Source organism: Salvelinus namaycush, unplaced genomic scaffold, assembly GCF_016432855.1.
Source record: "Salvelinus namaycush isolate Seneca unplaced genomic scaffold, SaNama_1.0 Scaffold540, whole genome shotgun sequence".
NCBI classification, from domain to species: domain Eukaryota; kingdom Metazoa; phylum Chordata; class Actinopteri; order Salmoniformes; family Salmonidae; genus Salvelinus; species Salvelinus namaycush.
In genome coordinates, this window is record NW_024061243.1 from 33631 (window position 1) to 52058 (window position 18428).

The 18428-nt window shown below is 42.5% G+C and overlaps 1 protein-coding gene across 1 annotated transcript in view; it reads left to right on the forward strand.

Annotated features, from left to right (window-relative positions):
- LOC120041783 (platelet glycoprotein Ib alpha chain-like) overlaps positions 1 to 17273 on the forward strand; it is a 34156-nt gene extending 16883 nt beyond the window's left edge. Inside the window, exons 3-6 of the mRNA XM_038986645.1 lie at positions 12737 to 13024; positions 13737 to 13922; positions 16325 to 16967; positions 17032 to 17273. Coding sequence (XP_038842573.1) covers positions 12737 to 13024; positions 13737 to 13922; positions 16325 to 16967; positions 17032 to 17273 — 1359 coding nt within the window. The remainder of the gene's footprint in view (positions 1 to 12736; positions 13025 to 13736; positions 13923 to 16324; positions 16968 to 17031) is intronic.
- The last annotated feature ends 1155 nt before the right edge of the window (positions 17274 to 18428 follow it).

The following is an 18428-nucleotide window of genomic DNA, read 5'->3' on the forward strand; positions in this document are numbered from 1 at the left end:
CCTGTTGTATTCAGCATTTCACTGTAAGGTCTACTACACCTGTTGTATTCAGCATTTCACTGTAAGGTCTACTACAGCTGTTGTATTCAGCATTTCACTGTAAGGTCTACTACACCTGTTGTATTCAGCATTTCACTGTAAGGTCTACTACACCTGTTGTATTCAGCATTTCACTGTGAGGTCTACACCTGTTGTATTCAGCATTTCACTGTGAGGTCTACTACACCTGTTGTATTCAGCATTTCACTGTAAGGTCTACTACACCTCTTGTATTCAGCATTTCACTGTGAGGTCTACTACACCTGTTGTATTCAGCATTTCACTGTGAGGTCTACACCTGTTGTATTCAGCATTTCACTGTGAGGTCTACACCTGTTGTATTCAGCATTTCACTGTGAGGTCTACACCTGTTGTATTCAGCATTTCACTGTGAGGTCTACTACACCTGTTGTATTCAGCATTTCACTGTGAGGTCTACTACAGCTGTTGTATTCAGCATTTCACTGTAAGGTCTACTACACCTGTTGTATTCAGCATTTCACTGTAAGGTCTACTACACCTGTTGTATTCAGCATTTCACTGTGAGGTCTACTACACCTGTTGTATTCAGCATTTCACTGTGAGGTCTACTACAGCTGTTGTATTCAGCATTTCACTGTAAGGTCTACTACACCTGTTGTATTCAGCATTTCACTGTAAGGTCTACTACACCTGTTGTATTCAGCATTTCACTGTAAGGTCTACTACACCTGTTGTATTCAGCATTTCACTGTGAGGTCTACTACACCTGTTGTATTCAGCATTTCACTGTGAGGTCTACTACACCTGTTGTATTCAGCATTTCACTGTGAGGTCTACTACACCTGTTGTATTCAGCATTTCACTGTGAGGTCTACTACACCTGTTGTATTCAGCATTTCACTGTGAGGTCTACTACACCTGTTGTATTCAGCATTTCACTGTGAGGTCTACTACACCTGTTGTATTCAGCATTTCACTGTGAGGTCTACTACACCTGTTGTATTCAGCATTTCACTGTCAGGTCTACTACACCTGTTGTATTCAGCATTTCACTGTAAGGTCTACTACACCTGTTGTATTCAGCATTTCACTGTAAGGTCTACTACACCTGTTGTATTCAGCATTTCACTGTGAGGTCTACTACACCTGTTGTATTCAGCATTTCACTGTCAGGTCTACTACACCTGTTGTATTCAGCATTTCACTGTGAGCTCTACTACACCTGTTGTATTCAGCATTTCACTGTGAGGTCTACTACACCTGTTGTATTCAGCATTTCACTGTGAGGTCTACTACACCTGTTGTATTCAGCATTTCACTGTGAGGTCTACACCTGTTGTATTCAGCATTTCACTGTCAGGTCTACTACACCTGTTGTATTCAGCATTTCACTGTCAGGTCTACTACACCTGTTGTATTCAGCATTTCACTGTGAGGTCTACTACACCTGTTGTATTCAGCATGTCACTGTAAGGTCTACACCTGTTGTATTCAGCATTTCACTGTAAGGTCTACTACACCTGTTGTATTCAGCATGTCACTGTAAGGTCTACACCTGTTGTATTCAGCATTTCACTGTGAGGTCCACCTACACCTGTTGTATTCAGCATTTCACTGTGATGTCTACTACACCTGTTGTATTCATCATTTCACTGTGAGGTCTACTACACCTGTTGTATTCAGCATTTCACTGTGAGCTCTACTACACCTGTTGTATTCAGCATTTCACTGTAAGGTCTACTACACCTGTTGTATTCAGCATTTCACTGTGAGGTCTACTACACCTGTTGTATTCAGCATTTCACTGTAAGGTCTACTACACCTGTTGTATTCAGCATTTCACTGTGAGGTCTACTACACCTGTTGTATTCAGCATTTCACTGTGAGGTCTACTACACCTGTTGTATTCAGCATTTCACTGTAAGGTCTACTACACCTGTTGTATTCAGCATTTCACTGTAAGGTCTACTACACCTGTTGTATTCAGCATTTCACTGTGAGGTCTACTACACCTGTTGTATTCAGCATTTCACTGTAAGGTCTACTACACCTGTTGTAGTCAGCATTTCACTGTAAAGTCTACTACACCTGTTGTATTCGGCATTTCACTGTAAGGTCTACTACACCTGTTGTATTCAGCATTTCACTGTAAGGTCTACTACACCTGTTGTATTCAGCATTTCACTGTAAGGTCTACTGCACCTGTTGTATTCAGCATTTCACTGTAAGGTCTACTACACCTGTTGTATTCAGCATTTCACTGTAAGGTCTACTACACCTGTTGTATTCAGCATTTCACTGTGAGGTCTACTACACCTGTTGTATTCAGCATTTCACTGTAAGGTCTACTACACCTGTTGTATTCAGCATTTCACTGTGAGGTCTACTACACCTGTTGTATTCAGCATTTCACTGTGAGTTCTACTATACCTGTTGTATTCAGCATTTCACTGTAAGGTCTACTACACCTGTTGTATTCAGCATTTCACTGTGAGGTCTACTACACCTGTTGTATTCAGCATTTCACTGTGAGGTCTACTACACCTGTTGTATTCAGCATTTCACTGTAAGGTCTACTACACCTGTTGTATTCAGCATTTCACTGTAAGGTCTACTACACCTGTTGTATTCAGCATTTCACTGTAAGGTCTACTACACCTGTTGTATTCAGCATTTCACTGTAAGGTCTACTACACCTGTTGTATTCAGCATTTCACTGTAAGGTCTACTACACCTGTTGTATTCAGCATTTCACTGTGAGGTCTACACCTGTTGTATTCAGCATTTCACTGTAAGGTCTACTACACCTGTTGTATTCAGCATTTCACTGTAAGGTCTACTACACCTGTTGTATTCAGCATTTCACTGTAAGGTCTACTACACCTGTTGTATTCAGGTCTACTACACCTGTTGTATTCAGCATTTCACTGTAAGGTCTACTACACCTGTTGTATTCAGCATTTCACTGTGAGGTCTACTACACCTGTTGTATTCAGCATTTCACTGTGAGGTCTACTACACCTGTTGTATTCAGCATTTCACTGTGAGGTCTACTACACCTGTTGTATTCAGCATTTCACTGTGAGGTCTACTACACCTGTTGTATTCAGCATTTCACTGTGAGGTCTACTACACCTGTTGTATTCAGCATTTCACTGTGAGGTCTACTACACCTGTTGTATTCAGCATTTCACTGTGAGGTCTACTACACCTGTTGTATTCAGCATTTCACTGTGAGGTCTACTACACCTGTTGTATTCAGCATTTCACTGTGAGGTCTACTACACCTGTTGTATTCAGCATTTCACTGTGAGGTCTACTACACCTGTTGTATTCAGCATTTCACTGTGAGGTCTACTACACCTGTTGTATTCAGCATTTCACTGTGAGGTCTACTACACCTGTTGTATTCAGCATTTCACTGTGAGGTCTACTACACCTGTTGTATTCAGCATTTCACTGTGAGGTCTACTACACCTGTTGTATTCAGCATTTCACTGTGAGGTCTACTACCCCTGTTGTATTCAGCATTTCACTGTGAGGTCTACTACACCTGTTGTATTCAGCATTTCACTGTAAGGTCTACTACACCTGTTGTATTTAGCATTTCACTGTAAGGTCTACTACACCTGTTGTATTCAGCATTTCACTGTGAGGTCTACTACACCTGTTGTATTCAGCATTTCACTGTAAGGTCTACTACACCTGTTGTATTCAGCATTTCACTGTAAGGTCTACTACACCTGTTGTAGTCAGCATTTCACTGTAAAGTCTACTACACCTGTTGTATTCGGCATTTCACTGTAAGGTCTACTACACCTGTTGTATTCAGCATTTCACTGTCAGGTCTACTACACCTGTTGTATTCAGCATTTCACTGTGAGGTCTACTACACCTGTTGTATTCAGCATTTCACTGTGAGGTCTACTACACCTGTTGTATTCAGCATTTCACTGTGAGGTCTACTACACCTGTTGTATTCAGCATTTCACTGTAAGGTCTACTACACCTGTTGTATTCAGCATTTCACTGTAAGGTCTACTACACCTGTTGTAGTCAGCATTTCACTGTAAAGTCTACTACACCTGTTGTATTCGGCATTTCACTGTAAGGTCTACTACACCTGTTGTATTCAGCATTTCACTGTAAGGTCTACTACACCTGTTGTATTCAGCATTTCACTGTCAGGTCTACTACACCTGTTGTATTCAGCATTTCACTGTCAGGTCTACTACACCTGTTGTATTCAGCATTTCACTGTCAGGTCTACTACACCTGTTGTATTCAGCATTTCACTGTGAGGTCTACTACACCTGTTGTATTCAGCATTTCACTGTGAGGTCTACTACACCTGTTGTATTCAGCATTTCACTGTGAGGTCTACTACACCTGTTGTATTCAGCATTTCACTGTGAGGTCTACTACACCTGTTGTATTCAGCATTTCACTGTGAGGTCTACTACTACACCTGTTGTATTCAGCATTTCACTGTGAGGTCTACTACACCTGTTGTAGTCAGCATTTCACTGTAAAGTCTACTACACCTGTTGTATTCGGCATTTCACTGTAAGGTCTACTACACCTGTTGTATTCAGCATTTCACTGTAAGGTCTACTACACCTGTTGTATTCAGCATTTCACTGTAAGGTCTACTACACCTGTTGTATTCAGCATTTCACTGTGAGGTCTACTACACCTGTTGTATTCAGCATTTCACTGTAAGGTCTACTACACCTGTTGTAGTCAGCATTTCACTGTAAGGTCTACTACACCTGTTGTATTCAGCATTTCACTGTAAGGTCTACTACACCTGTTGTATTCGGCATTTCACTGTAAGGTCTACTACACCTGTTGTATTCGGCATTTCACTGTAAGGTCTACTACACCTGTTGTATTCAGCATTTCACTGTAAGGTCTACTACACCTGTTGTATTCAGCATTTCACTGTAAGGTCTACTACACCTGTTGTATTCAGCATTTCACTGTCAGGTCTACTACACCTGTTGTATTCAGCATTTCACTGTCAGGTCTACTACACCTGTTGTATTCAGCATTTCACTGTGAGGTCTACTACACCTGTTGTATTCAGCATTTCACTGTGAGGTCTACTACACCTGTTGTATTCAGCATTTCACTGTGAGGTCTACTACACCTGTTGTATTCAGCATTTCACTGTAAGGTCTACTACAGCTGTTGTATTCAGCATTTCACTGTAAGGTCTACTACACCTGTTGTATTCAGCATTTCACTGTAAGGTCTACTACACCTGTTGTATTCAGCATTTCACTGTGAGGTCTACTACACCTGTTGTATTCAGCATTTCACTGTAAGGTCTACTACACCTCTTGTATTCAGCATTTCACTGTGAGGTCTACTACACCTGTTGTATTCAGCATTTCACTGTGAGGTCTACACCTGTTGTATTCAGCATTTCACTGTGAGGTCTACACCTGTTGTATTCAGCATTTCACTGTGAGGTCTACACCTGTTGTATTCAGCATTTCACTGTGAGGTCTACTACACCTGTTGTATTCAGCATTTCACTGTGAGGTCTACTACAGCTGTTGTATTCAGCATTTCACTGTAAGGTCTACTACACCTGTTGTATTCAGCATTTCACTGTAAGGTCTACTACACCTGTTGTATTCAGCATTTCACTGTAAGGTCTACTACACCTGTTGTATTCAGCATTTCACTGTGAGGTCTACTACACCTGTTGTATTCAGCATTTCACTGTGAGGTCTACTACACCTGTTGTATTCAGCATTTCACTGTGAGGTCTACTACACCTGTTGTATTCAGCATTTCACTGTGAGGTCTACTACACCTGTTGTATTCAGCATTTCACTGTGAGGTCTACTACACCTGTTGTATTCAGCATTTCACTGTGAGGTCTACTACAGCTGTTGTATTCAGCATTTCACTGTAAGGTCTACTACACCTGTTGTATTCAGCATTTCACTGTAAGGTCTACTACACCTGTTGTATTCAGCATTTCACTGTAAGGTCTACTACACCTGTTGTATTCAGCATTTCACTGTGAGGTCTACTACACCTGTTGTATTCAGCATTTCACTGTGAGGTCTACTACACCTGTTGTATTCAGCATTTCACTGTGAGGTCTACTACACCTGTTGTATTCAGCATTTCACTGTGAGGTCTACTACCCCTGTTGTATTCAGCATTTCACTGTGAGGTCTACTACACCTGTTGTATTCAGCATTTCACTGTAAGGTCTACTACACCTATTGTAGTCAGCATTTCACTGTAAGGTCTACTACACCTGTTGTATTCAGCATTTCACTGTAAGGTCTACTGCACCTGTTGTATTCAGCATTTCACTGTGAGGTCTACTACACCTGTTGTATTCAGCATTTCACTGTAAGGTCTACTACACCTGTTGTATTCAGCATTTCACTGTGAGGTCTACTACACCTGTGGTATTCAGCATTTCACTGTGAGGTCTACTACACCTGTTGTATTCAGCATTTCACTGTAAGGTCTACTACACCTGTTGTATTCAGCATTTCACTGTGAGGTCCACCTACACCTGTTGTATTCAGCATGTCACTGTAAGGTCTACACCTGTTGTATTCAGCATTTCACTGTAAGGTCTACTACACCTGTTGTATTCAGCATGTCACTGTAAGGTCTACACCTGTTGTATTCAGCATTTCACTGTAAGGTCTACTACACCTGTTGTATTCAGCATGTCACTGTAAGGTCTACTACACCTGTTGTATTCAGCATTTCACTGTGAGCTCTACTACACCTGTTGTATTCAGCATTTCACTGTGAGCTCTACTACACCTGTTGTATTCAGCATTTCACTGTAAGGTCTACTACACCTGTTGTATTCAGCATTTCACTGTAAGGTCTACTACACCTGTTGTATTCAGCATTTCACTGTAAGGTCTACTACACCTGTTGTATTCAGCATTTCACTGTAAGGTCTACTACACCTGTTGTATTCAGCATTTCACTGTCAGGTCTACTACACCTGTTGTATTCAGCATTTCACTGTAAGGTCTACTACACCTGTTGTATTCAGCATTTCACTGTGAGGTCTACTACACCTGTTGTATTCAGCATTTCACTGTGAGGTCTACTACACCTGTTGTATTCAGCATTTCACTGTGAGTTCTACTATACCTGTTGTATTCAGCATTTCACTGTGAGGTCTACTACACCTGTTGTATTCAGCATTTCACTGTAAGGTCTACTACACCTGTTGTATTCAGCATTTCACTGTGAGGTCTACTACACCTGTGGTATTCAGCATTTCACTGTGAGGTCTACTACACCTGTTGTATTCAGCATTTCACTGTAAGGTCTACTACACCTGTTGTATTCAGCATTTCACTGTGAGGTCCACCTACAACTGTTGTATTCAGCATGTCACTGTAAGGTCTACACCTGTTGTATTCAGCATTTCACTGTAAGGTCTACTACACCTGTTGTATTCAGCATGTCACTGTAAGGTCTACACCTGTTGTATTCAGCATTTCACTGTAAGGTCTACTACACCTGTTGTATTCAGCATGTCACTGTGAGCTCTACTACACCTGTTGTATTCAGCATGTCACTGTAAGGTCTACACCTGTTGTATTCAGCATTTCACTGTCAGGTCTACTACACCTGTTGTATTCAGCATTTCACTGTGAGGTCTACTACACCTGTTGTATTCAGCATTTCACTGTAAGGTCTACTACACCTGTTGTATTCAGCATTTCACTGTGAGCTCTACTACACCTGTTGTATTCAGCATTTCACTGTAAGGTCTACTACACCTGTTGTATTCAGCATTTCACTGTAAGGTCTACTACACCTGTTGTATTCAGCATTTCACTGTGAGGTCTACTACACCTGTTGTATTCAGCATTTCACTGTGAGGTCCACCTACACCTGTTGTATTCAGCATTTCACTGTGATGTCTACTACACCTGTTGTATTCATCATTTCACTGTGAGGTCTACTACACCTGTTGTATTCAGCATTTCACTGTGAGCTCTACTACACCTGTTGTATTCAGCATTTCACTGTAAGGTCTACTACACCTGTTGTATTCAGCATTTCACTGTGAGGTCTACTACACCTGTTGTATTCAGCATTTCACTGTAAGGTCTACTACACCTGTTGTATTCAGCATTTCACTGTGAGGTCTACTACACCTGTTGTATTCAGCATTTCACTGTAAGGTCTACTACACCTGTTGTATTCAGCATTTCACTGTAAGGTCTACTACACCTGTTGTATTCAGCATTTCACTGTAAGGTCTACTACACCTGTTGTATTCAGCATTTCACTGTGAGGTCTACTACACCTGTTGTATTCAGCATTTCACTGTAAGGTCTACTACACCTGTTGTAGTCAGCATTTCACTGTAAAGTCTACTACACCTGTTGTATTCGGCATTTCACTGTAAGGTCTACTACACCTGTTGTATTCGGCATTTCACTGTGAGGTCTACTACACCTGTGGTATTCAGCATTTCACTGTGAGGTCTACTACACCTGTTGTATTCAGCATTTCACTGTGAGGTCTACTACACCTGTTGTATTCAGCATTTCACTGTGAGGTCCACCTACAACTGTTGTATTCAGCATGTCACTGTAAGGTCTACACCTGTTGTATTCAGCATTTCACTGTAAGGTCTACTACACCTGTTGTATTCAGCATTTCACTGTGAGGTCTACTACACCTGTTGTATTCAGCATTTCACTGTAAGGTCTACTACACCTGTTGTATTCAGCATTTCACTGTAAGGTCTACTACACCTGTTGTATTCAGCATTTCACTGTGAGGTCTACAACACCTGTTGTATTCAGCATTTCACTGTAAGGTCTACTACACCTGTTGTAGTCAGCATTTCACTGTAAAGTCTACTACACCTGTTGTATTCGGCATTTCACTGTAAGGTCTACTACACCTGTTGTATTCAGCATTTCACTGTAAGGTCTACTACACCTGTTGTATTCAGCATTTCACTGTAAGGTCTACTGCACCTGTTGTATTCAGCATTTCACTGTAAGGTCTACTACACCTGTTGTATTCAGCATTTCACTGTAAGGTCTACTACACCTGTTGTATTCAGCATTTCACTGTCAGGTCTACTACACCTGTTGTATTCAGCATTTCACTGTGAGGTCTACTACACCTGTTGTATTCAGCATTTCACTGTGAGGTCTACTACACCTGTTGTATTCAGCATTTCACTGTGAGGTCTACTACACCTGTTGTATTCAGCATTTCACTGTGAGTTCTACTATACCTGTTGTATTCAGCATTTCACTGTAAGGTCTACTACACCTGTTGTATTCAGCATTTCACTGTGAGGTCTACTACACCTGTTGTATTCAGCATTTCACTGTGAGGTCTACTACACCTGTTGTATTCAGCATTTCACTGTAAGGTCTACTACACCTGTTGTATTCAGCATTTCACTGTAAGGTCTACTACAGCTGTTGTATTCAGCATTTCACTGTAAGGTCTACTACACCTGTTGTATTCAGCATTTCACTGTAAGGTCTACTACACCTGTTGTATTCAGCATTTCACTGTGAGGTCTACACCTGTTGTATTCAGCATTTCACTGTGAGGTCTACTACACCTGTTGTATTCAGCATTTCACTGTAAGGTCTACTACACCTCTTGTATTCAGCATTTCACTGTGAGGTCTACTACACCTGTTGTATTCAGCATTTCACTGTGAGGTCTACACCTGTTGTATTCAGCATTTCACTGTGAGGTCTACACCTGTTGTATTCAGCATTTCACTGTGAGGTCTACACCTGTTGTATTCAGCATTTCACTGTAAGGTCTACTACACCTGTTGTATTCAGCATGTCACTGTAAGGTCTACTACACCTGTTGTATTCAGCATTTCACTGTGAGGTCTACTACACCTGTTGTATTCAGCATTTCACTGTAAGGTCTACTACACCTGTTGTATTCAGCATTTCACTGTAAGGTCTACTACACCTGTTGTATTCAGCATTTCACTGTAAGGTCTACTACACCTGTTGTATTCAGCATTTCACTGTAAGGTCTACTACAGCTGTTGTATTCAGCATTTCACTGTAAGGTCTACTACACCTGTTGTATTCAGCATTTCACTGTAAGGTCTACTACAGCTGTTGTATTCAGCATTTCACTGTAAGGTCTACTACAGCTGTTGTATTAAGCATTTCACTGTGAGGTCTACTACACCTGTTGTATTCAGCATTTCACTGTGAGGTCTACTACACCTGTTGTATTCAGCATTTCACTGTGAGGTCTACTACACCTGTTGTATTCAGCATTTCACTGTGAGGTCTACTACACCTGTTGTATTCAGCATTTCACTGTGAGGTCTACTACACCTGTTGTATTCAGCATTTCACTGTGAGGTCTACTACACCTGTTGTATTCAGCATTTCACTGTGAGGTCTACTACACCTGTTGTATTCAGCATTTCACTGTGAGGTCTACTACACCTGTTGTATTCAGCATTTCACTGTGAGGTCTACTACACCTGTTGTATTCAGCATTTCACTGTGAGGTCTACTACACCTGTTGTATTCAGCATTTCACTGTGAGGTCTACTACACCTGTTGTATTCAGCATTTCACTGTGAGGTCTACTACACCTGTTGTATTCAGCATTTCACTGTAAGGTCTACTACACCTGTTGTATTCAGCATTTCACTGTAAGGTCTACTACACCTGTTGTATTCAGCATTTCACTGTAAGGTCTACTACACCTGTTGTATTCAGCATTTCACTGTAAGGTCTACTACACCTGTTGTATTCAGCATTTCACTGTGAGGTCTACTACACCTGTTGTATTCAGCATTTCACTGTAAGGTCTACTACACCTGTTGTATTCAGCATTTCACTGTGAGGTCTACTACACCTGTTGTATTCAGCATTTCACTGTAAGGTCTACTACAGCTGTTGTATTCAGCATTTCACTGTATGGTCTACTACAGCTGTTGTATTTAGCATTTCACTGTATGGTCTACTACAGCTGTTGTATTTAGCATTTCACTGTAAGGTCTACTACAGCTGTTGTATTCAGCATTTCACTGTGAGGTCTACACCTGTTGTATTCAGCATTTCACTGTAAGGTCTACTACAGCTGTTGTATTTAGCGCATGTGACTAATAACATTTTATTTGATTTATATTGTATATACAGGGCATATTAATGGTGTATATACAGGGCATATTTATATTGTATATACAGGGCATATTTACAGTGGGGCAAAAAAGTATTTAGTCAGCCACCAATTGTGCAAGTTCTCCCACTTAAAAAGATGAGAGAGGCCTGTAATTTTCATCATAGGTACACTTCAACTATGACAGACAAAATTAGAAAAAAAAATCCAGAAAATCACATTGTAGGATTTTTTATGAATTGATTTGCAAATTATGGTGTAAAATAAGTATTTGGTCACCTACAAACAAGCAAGATTTCTGGCTCTCACAGACCTGTAACTTCTTCTTTAAGAGGCTCCTCTGTCCTCCACTCGTTACCTGTATTAATGGCACCTGTTTGAACTTGTTATCAGTATAAAAGACACCTGTCCACAACCTCAAACAGTCACACTCCAGACTCCACTATGGCCAAGACCAAAGAGCTGTCAAAGGACACCAGAAACAAAATTGTAGACCTGCACCAGGCTGGGAAGACTGAATCTGCAATAGGTAAGCAGCTTGGTTTGAAGAAATCAACTGTGGGAGCAATTATTAGGAAATGGAAGACATACAAGACCACTGATAATCTCCCTCGATCTGGGGCTCCACACAAGATCTCACCCCGTGGGGTCAAAATGATCACAAGAACGGTGAGCAAAAATCCCAGAACCACACGGGGGGACCTAGTGAATGACCTGCAGAGAGCTGGGACCAAAGTAACAAAGCCTACCATCAGTAACACACTACGCCGCCAGGGACTCAAATCCTGCAGTGCCAGACGTGTCCCCCTGCTTAAGCCAGTACATGTCCAGGCCCGTCTGAAGTTTGCTAGAGAGCATTTGGATGATCCAGAAGAAGATTGGGAAAATGTCATATGGTCAAATGAAACCAAAATAGAACTTTTTGGTAAAAACTCAACTCGTCGTGTTTGGAGGACAAAGAATGCTGAGTTGCATCCAAAGAACACCATACCTACTGTGAAGCATGGGGGTGGAAACATCATGCTTTGGGGCTGTTTTTCTGCAAAGTGACCAGGACGACTGATCCGTGTAAAGGAAAGAATGAATGGGGCCATGTATCGTGAGATTTTGAGTGAAAACCTCCTTCCATCAGCAAGGGCATTGAAGATGAAACGTGGCTGGGTCTTTCAGCATGACAATGATCCCAAACACACCGCCCGGGCAACGAAGGAGTGGCTTCGTAAGAAGCATTTCAAGGTCCTGGAGTGGCCTAGCCAGTCTCCAGATCTCAACCCCATAGAAAATCTTTGGAGGGAGTTGAAAGTCCGTGTTGCCCAGCAACAGCCCCAAAACATCACTGCTCTAGAGGAGATCTGCATGGAGGAATGGGCCAAAATACCAGCAACAGTGTGTGAAAACCTTTTGAAGACTTACAGAAAACGTTTGACCTCTGTCATTGCCAACAAAGGGTATATAACAAAGTATTGAGAAACTTTTGTTATTGACCAAATACTTATTTTCCACCAAACTCTCCTCTGCTATACTATACACCATTATCATCATCTCTCCTGTGTTCTAGGTGCTGATCTTCACCCAGAACCAGTTCTCCAGTCTAACCTGGTCCTCCTATAGTCACTTCCCAGAGCTCTATGAGATAGATCTGAGCCACAACGCAGTTCCAGAGGTTCCCCTGTCCCCCGGCCCGGTTCTCCCCACCCTGGGGGTTCTACGCCTGGTAGGGAACCGCATTAGAACCCTGCCCCCTCACTCCTTCAGAGCCACGCCGGGCCTGCTAGAACTCTATCTGGACCAGAATGTCCTGGAGACACTAGACGACCTGTCCTTCTCTGGGCTCAGGCTGCTACAGGTCAGTACGCCACGTAGTTAATTAGTTGATTTGTTTATTGGTTAATTGTTTGGTTACCTGATTAGCTAGTTAGTTAGATAGTCAGTCCATTTTTTGTTAGCTAGTCAGTCAGTTAGCTAGTCAGCCAGTTAGTTAGTTAGCTAATCAGTTAGTTAGCTAGCTAGTTAGTTATCTAGTCAGTTAGTTATCTAGTTAGCTAGCTATTTAGCTATCGAGTTAGTTAGTTAGCTAGTCAGTCAGTTATATAGTCCGTTAGTTAGTTAACTAGCTAGTTAGTTATCTAGTCAGTCAGTTAGCTAGTCAGTACGTTAGCTAGTTAGTTAGCTAGTCAGTTACTTAGTCAGATAGTTAGCTAGGCAGGCAGCTAGTTAGTTAGTTAGCTAGTCAGTCAGTTAGTTAGCTAGTTAGCTATTCAGGCAGCTAGTTAGTTATCTAGTCAGTCAGTTAGCTAGTCAGTCAGTAAGTTAGCTAGTTAGTTAGCTTGTCAGTCAGTTAGTTATTTAGCTAGTCAGTTAGTCAGGAAGTTAGTTTGTAAGTTAGTTAGTTAGCTAGCTAGTCAGTCAGTTAGCTAGTCAGTTAGTTAGTCAGCTAGTTAGCTAGTCAGGCAGCTAGTAGGATAGTCAGTTAGCTAGTCAGTCAGTTAGTTTGTCAGTTAGTTAGTTAGTCAGTCAGCTAGTAAGTCAATTAACACCCCTGTTGTTGTTTGTTCTAGATCCTGGAACTTTCTCAGAACCGTATCTCTGTTCTGCCCCCTCTGATGTTTCACTCCCTCCCGGCCATCGAAACCCTGGTTCTAGAGCAGAACCGCATCAAAACCATGCCTGACCAGTGGTTCTCTGCCAAACCTGACGTTCCCTACACCTACCTGTCGCAGAACCCCTGGGCCTGCTTCTGTAAGGTACATTCTCTAGTCTAGTCTATAACCTTGTAAGGTATGTTCTCTAGTCTAGAACCCTGAAAGGTATGTTCTCTGGTCTAGAACCCTGTAAGGTATGTTCTCTAGTCTAGAACCTTGTAAGGTATGTTCTCTAGTCTATAACCCTGTACGGTATGTTCTCTAGTCTAGAACCCTGTAAAGTACGTGCTGTAGAACCATTTAAGGCACATTATCTTGTCTCTAGAACCCTGTAAGGTATATTCTCTAGTCTAGAACCCTGTAAGGTATGTTATCTAGTCTAGAACCCTGTAAGGTACGTTCTATAGCCTAGAACCCTGTAAGGTATGTTCTCTAGTCAAGAAGCCTGTAAGGTACATTCTCTAGTCTAAAACCCTGTAAAGTTAATTCTTTAGTCTAGAACCCTATTAGGTATGTTCTCTTTTCTAGTCTAGAACCATGTAAAGTTAATTCTCTAGTCTAGAACCATATAAGGTATGTTCTCTGTTCTAGTCTAGAACCCTGTAAGGTATGTTTGTTGGTCTAGTCTAGAACCCTGTAAGGTATGTTCTTTAGTCAAGAACCCTGTAAAGTGTAAAATCTCTAATCTAGAACACTGTAAGGCATGTTCACTAGTCGCTAGAGCCCTGTAAGGTACGTTCTCTAGCCTAGTCTAGAGCCCTGTAAGGTAAGTTCTCTAGTCTAGAACCCTGTAAGGTATGTTCTCTAGCCTAGTCTAGAACCTTGTAAGGTATGTTCTCTAGTCTAGTCTAGAACCTTTTAAGGTATGTTTTATATTCTAGTCTAGAACCCTGTAAGGTGTGTTCTCTATTCTAGTCTAGAACCCTTTAAGGTATGTTCTCTATTCTAGTCTTGAACCCTGTAATGTACATTCTCTAGTCTAGTCTAGAACCTTTTAAGGTGTGTTCTCTATTCTAGTCTAGAATGTACGTTCTCTAGTCTAGTCTAGAACCTTTTAAGGTATGTTTTCTATTCTAGTCTAGAACCTTTTAATGTATGTTTTCTTTTCTAGTCTAGAACCCTGTAAGGCATGTTCTCTAGTCTAGAACCGTTTAAGGTATGTTTTCTATTCTAGTCAAGAACCCTGTAAGGTATGTTCTCTATTCTAGTCTAGAACCCTGTAATGTCCATTCTCTAGTCAAGATCCTTGTAAGGTAGGTTATCTAGTCTAGATCCCTGTACAGTGTGTTCTCTATTCTAGTCTACAACCCTGTAAGATGTTCTCTAGTCTAGTCTAGAACCTTTTAAGGTATGTTTTCTATTCTAGTCAAGAACCCTGTAAGGTGTGTTCTCTATTCTAGTCTAGAACCCTGTACTGTACATTGTCTAGTCAAGATCCCTGTAAGCTAGGTTATCTAGTCTAGATCCCTGTACAGTGTGTTCTCTATTCTAGTCTACAACCCTGTAAGATGTTCTCTAGTCTAGTCTAGAACCTTTTAAGGTATGTTTTCTATTCTAGTTTAGAACCCTGTAAGGTATGTTCTCTATTCTAGTCTAAAACCCTGTAAGGTATGTTTTCTATTCTAGTCTAGAACCCTGTAACGTATGTTTTCTATTCTAGTCTCGAACGATGTAATGTATGTTCTCTAGTCTAGAAATCTTTAAGGTATGTTTTCTATTCTAGTCTTGAACCCTGTAAGGTATGTTTTCTATTCTAGTCTTGAACCCTGTAATGTACGTTCTCTAGTCTAGAACCCTGTAAGATATGTTTTCTATTCTAGTCTTGAACCCTGTAATGTACTTTCTCTAGTCTAGAACCCTGTAAGATATGTTCTCTATTCTAGTCTTGAACCCTGTAATGTACGTTCTCTAGTCTAGAACCCTGTAAGATATGTTCTCTATTCTAGTCTTGAACCCTGTAATGTACGTTCTCTAGTCTAGAACCCTGTAAGATATGTTTTCTATTCTAGTCTTGAACCCTGTAATGTACGTTCTCTAGTCTAGAACCCTGTAAGATATGTTCTCTATTCTAGTCTTGAACCCTGTAATGTACGTTCTCTAGGTGTGTTTAAATAAAGTTGTATTGTATTTGAAGGTGGGTTAATAAAGTTGTATTGTATTTGAAGGTGGGTTAATAAAAAAGTATTGTTTTTGAAGGTGGGTTAATAAAGTTGTATTGTATTTGAAGGTGGGTTAATAAAGTTGTATTGTATTTGAAGGTGGGTTAATAAAGTTGTATTGTATTTGAAGGTGGGTTAATAAAGTTGTATTGTATTTGAAGGTGGGTTAATAAAGTTGTATTGTATTTGAAGGTGGGTTAATAAAGTTGTATTGTATTTGAAGGTGGGTTAATAAAGGTATTGTTTTTGAAGGTGGGTTAATAAAGTTGTATTGTATTTGAAGGTGGGTTAATAAAGTTGTATTGTATTTGAAGGTGGGTTAATAAAGTTGTATTGTATTTTAAGGTGGGTTACCTGAAGAAGCACCTGGATGATCAGGGCTTCAACGTGTACACGAGGGATGGAATACTCATCACCCCGGACGAAGAGAGTGTTACCTGTGCCACGCCTCCCTCCCTGGCCGGCCGACCAATCGTGGGGCTGGAGGATGAGGAGTACTGCTCACCTGTTGCTAAACCCGATGGCCCCCCTGGAGACTCTGAACCTCAACTTACCCCTACACTACCCCCCACCACCACTACTACCAGAACTACCACCACAGGAGCCACAACCACAGTTCCTACTACCTTCCCCACCACTACTACTCCTACTACCACTACTACTCCTACTACCACTACTACTGCTACTACTACTGTGGTACCCACTACTTCTACTCCTGCTACTACTACTACTGCTACTACTACTGGTGTACCCACTACTCCTGCTACCACTACTACTACTGTGGTACCCACTACTACCACCACAGCTACCCTGAAACCCACCACCCCTCCTCTACACCCTACCGACCCCACCCACCTGCCCCTCCTGGTGAATGAGTCAGTCACATGGTCTTGGTGGGAGATAGTGACCATCCTGGTGGAGTGGGAGGAGAGCAGGGCGGGGACAGAGGAGGGGAGGGTTGGGGGAGGGAACAGCTGGGAGCATCATGGTCTCTATAGAGGATTTACCAGACTCTCACCACACCCCACCATGACCACAACCGTCACACCTAGAGCCCCAACTCAACCCCCTAGAACCCCAACTCAACCCCCTAGAACCCCAACTCAGCCACCTAGGACCCCAACTCAACCCCCACCACCTAGAACCCCAACTCAGCCACCTAGAACCCCAACTCAGCCACCTAGGACCCCAACTCAACCCCCACCACCTAGAACCCCAACTCAGCCACCTAGGACCCCAACTCAGCCACCTAGGACCCCAACTCAACCCCCACCACCTAGATCCCAGACCCTGACCGCCCCAGTAACCACAGTCAGACAGGTTGGAGGTTCCGGTCCCTGGGGGGATCGGCTGGGACGGGGGGGTGGTAGCGCGGCGGGAGGCAGAGCTGTGTTCTGCTGGTGGCTGTTTGCAGGGTGTGTGTTGTTGTGTGTTCTGTCTGGGGGGTGGGTGTGTGTGAGCGGCCTATGGCTATGGAGGATGTATAGGACTGTCTATAGGCCTCTACTGAACAGGGGGAGAGGTGGGGGAGGGAAGGGAGTCAGGCTGCTCAGGTTCAAATGCCACGAGGGGGGAGACAAGGGGGAGGTCAATGGGGAGAACGGGGGAGTCAAAGCCATATCCCTGCCTCTAGGAGGAGGGGGTGGAGGAGGGGGGGTGCATGCCATCTATCGCTCTGTTCTATTCATCTCTAGAGAGGAGGGAGAAAGAGAGGGGGAGGAGGCAGAGATGGAGGAGGGAGAGAGTGTGATTGAGATGTTGGACTCAGCAATAGAAGGGACAGCTGTGGGGATGTCACTAAAAAACAGGAGGGAGGGAGGAGAAGAAGAAAGTGAGGGAGGAATAGTGGGAGGGGTGGAGAGGAAGGATGTGTATAGGAAGAGTCTCTACAGAGTGTACAGTAGGGAGGAGAAGATAGAGGGACTGAGGGATGTAGAGGAGAGCTGGCAGACAGAGGAAGGAGGGAGGAAGGGAGGTGGAGAGAGAGGAGGAGGAGGGAGAGAGGCTAAGAAGCGATACAGTTTGGTTCTGAGGGAGGAGAGTGTAGAGGGGACGAGAGGGAGGGAGAGAGAGGGGCAGGAGAAGGAATGGGTGGTGGGAGGATGGGAGATGCCTGGGGGAGAGAGGAGGGAGGAGAGGGGGAACGGAGGGGGAGACTGGTGGTCTCTCTTACCCAGCATGCCTTGGTGCAACCCCCCACCTGACCCTCACCCTAACCCCCCACCTGAGAGGCACACCTGAAGGATGTCATCACACCAAATCCTCTCTAGGTTTCTTCCTAGGTTCCTGCTTTGTAGGAAGCTTTTCCTAACTACTCTTCTTCTGCCTCTGCACTGCTTGCTCTTTGGGTTTTAGGCTGGGTATCTATGAAGCACTTTGTGATAAACTGATGATGTAAAATGGGCTTGCAAAAATACATTTGATTGATTGATTTGACATCATCCCAAGT